Source organism: Etheostoma cragini, unplaced genomic scaffold (assembly GCF_013103735.1).
Source record: "Etheostoma cragini isolate CJK2018 unplaced genomic scaffold, CSU_Ecrag_1.0 ScbMSFa_4511, whole genome shotgun sequence".
In the NCBI taxonomy this organism is placed as follows: domain Eukaryota; kingdom Metazoa; phylum Chordata; class Actinopteri; order Perciformes; family Percidae; genus Etheostoma; species Etheostoma cragini.
In genome coordinates this window covers 105,665-113,125 of record NW_023268892.1, presented here as the reverse complement: position 1 = coordinate 113,125, position 7,461 = coordinate 105,665, and the positions used below count along the sequence as shown (strand labels likewise).

Genomic DNA, 7,461 nt, shown 5'->3' with positions numbered 1-7,461 from the left:
GAATAAGACAGGGCCAAGAACACAGGACCTTGGAGAAAACCGACAAAAAACACACAGAGGCCAATGAAAGGGAAACACGCACCCAAACAAAAACCCCAAACCACAACAGGTTTGGACTTGATTGCGGATCGGGCCACTTTTTTCTGTCCGAACCCAGCCCGCGACCGATAGCAGCAACCAAGCACGACCCAAGCCCGACATTAAGAAATTAATGTCTTAGCCCGACAGTTAAAATTTCTTTTTTTTTCTAATGACGTTATGTATGTATGTTTGTGTGAAAAGCTTTCATTAAGCAACTGTAGGAAGGCATTTGGAAATGTCAACAGGTGAGTGCATCAGCGCACACGGGTCAATAAGCGTACGTAAATTCAAGTTCAATGCCTAACTGTGCTGATGTGACCAAGCCCAACCAAAACCCGAACATCTTTTCTAAATATCTGTCCGAACCCGGCCCGTGGGGTCCCGTCCGGCTGGGTCGGGTATCCATCCTCTTGTTTGGACCCATTGGGCACCTGGTGGTCATCTCTTGGGAAAATTAAAGCATCACATTTACATTTTCTGCATTCTGATGAATATGTATGCTCCAATTTATGTTGGAAATGTCTAAATTCATCTATAGGAAATCAATATGCAGGTGGCAGGTGACAATTCCAATTGTAGCTATAACGTAAAGCTCTCTGGCAATTTGTGTAGCTTTTAAATATTTATTCTTGTGTAGATCATCCTTCCTGATTTAATGTTAGCTCTGCTAAGTCGTCACATAGTCGGTTACATTACCGCCTGTGCTGCAAAACAACTGGAACACTTCCTGTGTAGACAAGTACATTAGATAACTTTCTGTCTGATTCTGAAATTTAGTGCTTCATCTTTCACAAAAAGCTTAGCCAAGTTGTTGATTGATAAGATCCGTGCTGTTGTAAATGCTGCAATGTTGATTGGTTGTTTAAGCAATAACATCATAATGTGAACAATACCTTGTACTGTCTGGCGATGTTGCTCTCATGTCCGTCTTCCACCTGTTTGAATTTGTTTTCCAGATCCTTCACCTGTTCTTCCATTTTCTCAACAAAATGCAAATCTTTCTGAGTCCGCTGGTCCAGAACTTCAATGGACTGACTCATATTTTGAACCTGGACAAAACAAACACATCATCCCACACAATACTGAATTACTGCTTCCAACAATGTCAGGTGATCGGATGTTACCCGACTCTGAGATATCAGCAGTATTTCCATCAGTAGCAAGATCAGTTGTAGTAGCAGTTAGAGTCCAGTACCTTCTCCAGCAGCTGTCTTAGCTGTGTGGTTCTGGCGTCTCTGGAGCAGACCGTCTGCTGGGGAGCAACCACGGTACAAACACACCGACCCTCGGAGTCCTGTGCTGAGCTGTACACCTGCCAGCCTTCCTCCGGGGCAGAAGGACCCACCTATCAGACAAGAAATCAGTTGTCAATGATGGAAATAAGACCCATTTATTGTAAATACTGTGGTAAATAGTTGATTAAAATAATTTAGTAAAATCAATCATACACACAAACAAATGCTGGCTTGCAATATTATTAGGAACCAATCCAATATCGTTCACTTCTATGCGGATGACACCCAATGTAAATGTGCTGTATTTATATAGCGTTGTTCTAGTCTTAACGACTACTCAAAGCGATTTTACATCATACGGGATACATTCACACACATTCATACACTGTGGCCAAGGCTGCCGTACAAGGTGCCACCTGCTCATCAGATAAACACTCACATAAATTCACTGCGCAGCATCGGGGGCAACTTGGGCTTCAGAGGTCTTGCCCAAGGACACTTCGACATGGGACTGCAGGGCCAGGGATTGAACCCCCTACCTTCCGATTGGCAGGCAACCACTCTACCACTGAGCCACAGCCACCCCGATCATACTTAGCAAGCAAGCCAGATGAAAACAGTGCATCTGTGCAGTGTGATATATTTTCTTAGTGACGAGAACTAAGAAAATATATCACATTTCTCCTGTGGGAATACCCATGATCCACAAATTTCCTCTCTCTTTCCATCTGTTTGCATTCATGTCCCATTAATGCATGTTACTAACTTAAGTCCGGGGACCTTCTTCCCTGGATTCCTTGTTTTCTCACCTCGCAGGTTTCTCTGAATTGGGGGTGCGGGGGGGTGGGGGGGGCTGGATCGTGGTTGCATGTGCTGCCTTGGTCCTGCTCAACAACATGCTACGCCCTGCGGTAGGGCTGCACGATTATGGCCAAAATGACAATCACGATTATTTTGATAAAAATGTTGATCGCGATTATTCTCACAATTATTTGTTGATTTTAACCAAAACAAATGTTAACGTCACGTAGACTATTTATAACTGGAGAGGGAGTGTGATGGACGCTACTCACAGAGAGACGGCTGATCATTATGAACAGGTCCAGCACGGGTCAAACAGCGGAGACACACGTCGTGTGTATGAAACGTCTGTTTCGCCACTGCGCTGCATTTTTATGAACTATGATATTCTAGCCATAGGTCACATCTCTGGTCCAGGTCCAGATCCAGGTCCAGCAGCTCCATCTCACACGCTTTTACTCTACCAACTGAAGTTAGTTTCATTCAATAACTCCTTCTGTGTTCTTTGCCGTGGCGGCCACAATAGCAGAGTTACCACGGAAACACTAGTACAAATACAGGTTTGCCCCTCATACTTAACAATATCCGGCTGTGTTAATAAAAAATTTAAACTGTGAACAAATGTCAGAAGTCTGGACCGGCGGCCACTTTGTTGTCAGGCGCGGAGAGAGAGTAGAGGAGAGATCCCACACAGGCACGGCTTTACAGACAAAATGGGTCATGTAACGCAAAATTAAACCATATCCAAATAAACAGCAATGCAGCGGATGCGAGGTCATTAGCACTGGTGCGTCCTAGAGGAGCTAACAGGCGCTACTAGCTAACAGCTAACAGACGCTACAAGCACCGACTAACACTGCTCACTGCTGTTGTCTGAAAAACAACAAATGGGACAAAATGTTGCGTTTACTGGTAAACTGGTAAACCTTGAGACCGACCTATTACCGACTGCTATCTGTTGAGTTGTCCTCACGCTGCTCTGTCCTCTGGGACTGTCTCCATCTAGACGGGGTGCAGGGAACTGGCTCTGACTGGCTCAGGATCAGACGGTATTAGCGGTAGATGCGCTTTGCAAAAAAGCCGGAGCGTTCTATGAAATGACGCTTTAAAAAAATAATCGCTCGATCGCGCAAATTTGATCGTGGAAAGTCAAAATCGTGATCGCGATTAAAATTCGATTAATTGTGCAGCCCTACCCTGCGGTGTTAGTACTACTATTTCTAGTAGTATTTCTATTATCCTTATTGTTACTATAATTACCTTTCTTCATCATACCAACTGTTATAGTTATTATGAGACATATTCCTGTGTATACGTACCGGTGGTTCTAGGGTTGTCACAATACCAAAAATTCAGTAGTTGGTGCCAATACCAGTAAAAAACAATTCTAGAAGCCGATTATGATACCACAGTAATAAAAAAAGGATTTTCTGAGATTCAATGTACTTTAACGTGAAACATAAACTTTTTTATAAAAATTATTGTGTATATATATGTCATAACAAGACATACAAAACATGTGCAATAGAGCATAGAACATTATATGTATATACATATATATATATATATGACATATATTATATAAGTACATTTAATGGTCACAGAGCAACGAGTGTCCCCAGACTCGTTCCAAACTTCCAGACATCTTTTTAAAAGCTACCATGCAAAAACCAACAACAGTGTTTCTAACAGATGCGTGACCACAGACAGTACAACCCCCCCCCATGTCAGTCCTCCTCTACCATGTTAGTCCTCCTCTACCATGTCAGTCCTCCTCTACCATGTTAGTCCTCCTCTACCATGTTAGTCCTCCTCTACCATGTCAGTCCTCCTCTACCATGTTAGTCCTCCTCTACAATGTCAGTCCTCCTCTACCATGTTAGTCCTCCTCTACCATGTCAGTCCTCCTCTACCATGTTTGTCCTCCTCTACCATGTCAGTCCTCCTCTACCATGTCAGTCCTCCTCTACCATGTTAGTCCTCCTCTACCGTGTCAGTCCTCCTCGACCATTTCAGTCCTCCTCTACCATGTCAGACCTCCTCTACCATGTCGAAGACATCGCCAGTGTGGCAGCATTTTACAAAAACAGATAACAGGAAAAAGTTGAATGCAAAGTTTGCAAGTAACAGTTTTCATATCGCAGCTGGACTACAAACATGGCGTATCACCTAAAAACGGTGAGTAACCTGTCTGCGTGTGGTTGTCCTGTCTGTCTGGAGTAGGCTATATGAACATATCAGAATTGGCATATTTCATAGTCTAATAATCGTTTCATAACTACCAGCGCACCCTCCCGCAACTACGGTGTAGTGTCTCTGTGTCTCTGTGTCTCCGTGTCTCCGTGTCTCCGTGTCTCTGTGTCTCTGTGCGAGTACACAGAGGCTGATGCAGCGCTGTCAGAGCCGACAGACGAGGCATTTCACTGCAAAATAATAAGGTCAAAAACGTTTAATATACTGCAAATAGCCTACAAGGACAAGTACTGCGGGACAGTGCAGTTAATTAATCTTGCATTTTTTCCGCCCCTCCGCACCGCCCTACCCCCCCAGTCAATTTTTAGTCGAAATTTACACTACTTCAGTCGACCAAGATCTTTTCTTTGGTTGAGTACAGCCCTAGTTCTGTGTCCCAACCAGCAGCCACGGAGTCAGGATCTGTCCGAGGGTTTGGCTGGTTAAAAGGAAGGCTTTATTTCTCCTGTCGCACCAAACGCTTGCTCTTGATTGGTTGTCTCTGTAAATTATAGTGTGTTGTACACCTACTCTATGTACGTACATGAGTATACATATACACACACACACACAAACACACACACACACACACACACACATACATAGAAGGAGGTGAGGGGTATGACTCAATTTGCCAAACGTGAAAAAATGGCAAAATATGTTAAAGACATGTGAAACGCAAAGATTGTGTAAAAATACAAAGACTGTTCTCACTCTGCCACTCTGATTGAGATTCCTTCATTCCTCAAGTAGTTTTTTCAGCAGGTGTTCTGGTATTTAGATCTTTTTTGATGTTATTTTTTATCTTGTTTATTTTTCATATAACATTTCTTGTATTATCAGTCTATCTCTCTCTCTCTCTCTGTCTATCCATCCAGTGGTGTAAGTGCTGTAGTAACTGGGCCGTCATTAAAATTCTAACCCTCTCTAATATTAATACCAATGTGCTTTAATGTAATGTAAATGTCCTTTCCACAATCTGGATTTAAACCCTTTTATTGACAGTTGAATAAAATCTGAAATCCAATTAGGAAACATTGATACACTAGTTAATAGTCAAAGGTTCGATGCTTGAGAACTCCATTCTGAGATCCCAGCCAGGAGATCTATGATCTAAATCTCTCTCACACGGAGGGACAAGTGGGATAACTTTCTCTCTGGATCATCAAATTCAATATTTAAGTGTCAGTTTATTTCTCACAAGCATCCTGATTCTGTCAAATAAAATATTATTTACAACCATAGAGACCGAGGTCTTCCACAGTCTGCAAAAAGCAGAATAGAAGACAGAGCAAAGGACAGGAGAAAGGAAGGAGACAGCTGAATAAAAACACTATATATTATATTACATATTGTATTATATATTATATTATATATTCACCGTGGTGAAGAGCGATCCGAACAGCAGCAGCAGAAACACGTTGAGCAGATTGTCTTCAGACTCCATGTCTGTGTCAGACCTCGTCTCTCTTTACCACTTTAATTAGCTTCTTATCTCTCTCTTAGCCTGTCTCTGTTAGCCTGTTTCTTAGCCTGTTTCTTAGCCTGGATATCTCTCTGTTAGCCTGTCTCTTAGCCTGGATATCTCTCTGTTAGCCTGTCTCTTAGCCTGGATATCTCTCTGTTAGCCTGTCTCTTAGCCTGGATATCTCTCTGTTAGCCTGTATCTTAGCCTGGATATCTCTCTGTTAGCCTGTCTCTTAGCCTTATTAGCTCTCTGTTAGCCTGTCTCTTAGCCTGATTATGTGTCTGTTAGCCTGGCTATTTATCTGTAGCCTGGTTATGTGTTGTGTATTCATCGCTCTGCTCCTATCAATGGTTTATTGGCGTTCATCCTCTCTCTCTTTCCCTCTGTCCTCCCTCTCTCCTCCCTCCCTCTCTCTCTCTCTCCTCCCTCTCTCTTCTCTCTTCTCTCTCATTCTTCTCTGATGTGACGCCAGTGATCAACCAAGTGGAAACATGATGTTTCATCTCACAGTTTGTGTGTGTGTGTGTGTGTCTGTGTGTGTGTGTGTGTGTGTGTTTGTGTGTGTGTGAAAATGTCCTTTAATGTAAGCACTTCTTACTCTAATGCAGGTTTTACCGGTGAGCTGACTTCCTTTGTTCCGTCTTCTTTTAATAGAGCAGAAGTGAGTCCCGTTGGCAGTGGGCCATCAAATGGAAAATGGGGGGGGGGGTTGGGGGGAGTACAGTGAGCACAGAATCTGCTTTTAAGAGTAGTCTGGATCGATGCCTTCCTCTCTCTGTGTGGTAACTTTGAGCTAGTAAACTGCACGCTGAAAATATCACATTCTGAAGAAGATGTGGACGGCTGCTTGGTGCTTTCAGAAAATGATGGTTAACATTTAATAAGAACGGCCCTCACACACACTTTCTACACCTCTCAACAGTCCGATACCAAACCTGCACCCGTTCTCCCCCATACTCCTGTCAACTCCATACTACTGTCTCCTCCTTACTCCTGTCTCCTCCATACTCCTGTCTCCTCCATACTACTGTCTCCTCCATACTACTGTCTCCTCCATACTCCTGTCTCCTCCATACTACTGTCTCTCCATTCTCCTGTCTCCTACATACTCCTGTCTCCTCCATACTACTGTCTCCTCCATACTCCTGTCTCCCCCATACTAGTGTGTCCTCCATACTCCTGTCTCCCCCATACTCCTGTCTCCTTCATACTCCTGTCTCCTCCATACTCCTGTCTCCTCCATACTCCTGTCTCCTCCATACTCCTGTCTCCTTCATACTCCTGTCTCCTCCATACTCCTGTCTCCTCCATACTCCTGTCTCCTCCATACTACTGTCTCTTCCATTCTCCTGTCTCCTTAGGAAATAGTTTATTTTGCATTATGTTCCTTGACAACAGCTAAGTTGGCCACTTGTATAACTTGTTGATTCACTGTTGTATAATTGTTATCATTGTTATCACTTAAATAACCTGTTTTGGAAGCCTTATATACCTTGTTTTGGTCACATATCGAGCTCATGTTTTGAGAGCTGCCCTCCTGTTTCGAAAACATGGTTTCGAAGCAGGACGTCGGACTCACCAAGGGAAAGGCTGAAAGTGAGGACTGGCCCTCCAAGCTCGCACCCAATCCTTTGTTTGTTAAGA

The 7,461-nt window shown here is 43.4% G+C and overlaps 1 protein-coding gene across 1 annotated transcript in view; it reads right to left on the bottom strand.

The window, feature by feature from the left end:
- Positions 1 to 6,050, bottom strand: part of LOC117941164 (noelin-like) — an 8,837-nt gene extending 2,787 nt beyond the window's left edge. The window contains exons 1-3 of the mRNA XM_034866251.1: positions 5,731 to 6,050; positions 1,277 to 1,426; positions 975 to 1,130 (exon numbers count right to left, since the gene is read on the bottom strand). Coding sequence (XP_034722142.1) covers positions 975 to 1,130; positions 1,277 to 1,426; positions 5,731 to 5,796 — 372 coding nt within the window. The 5' untranslated portion in view covers positions 5,797 to 6,050. The remainder of the gene's footprint in view (positions 1 to 974; positions 1,131 to 1,276; positions 1,427 to 5,730) is intronic.
- Between the last annotated feature and the right edge of the window lie 1,411 nt (positions 6,051 to 7,461).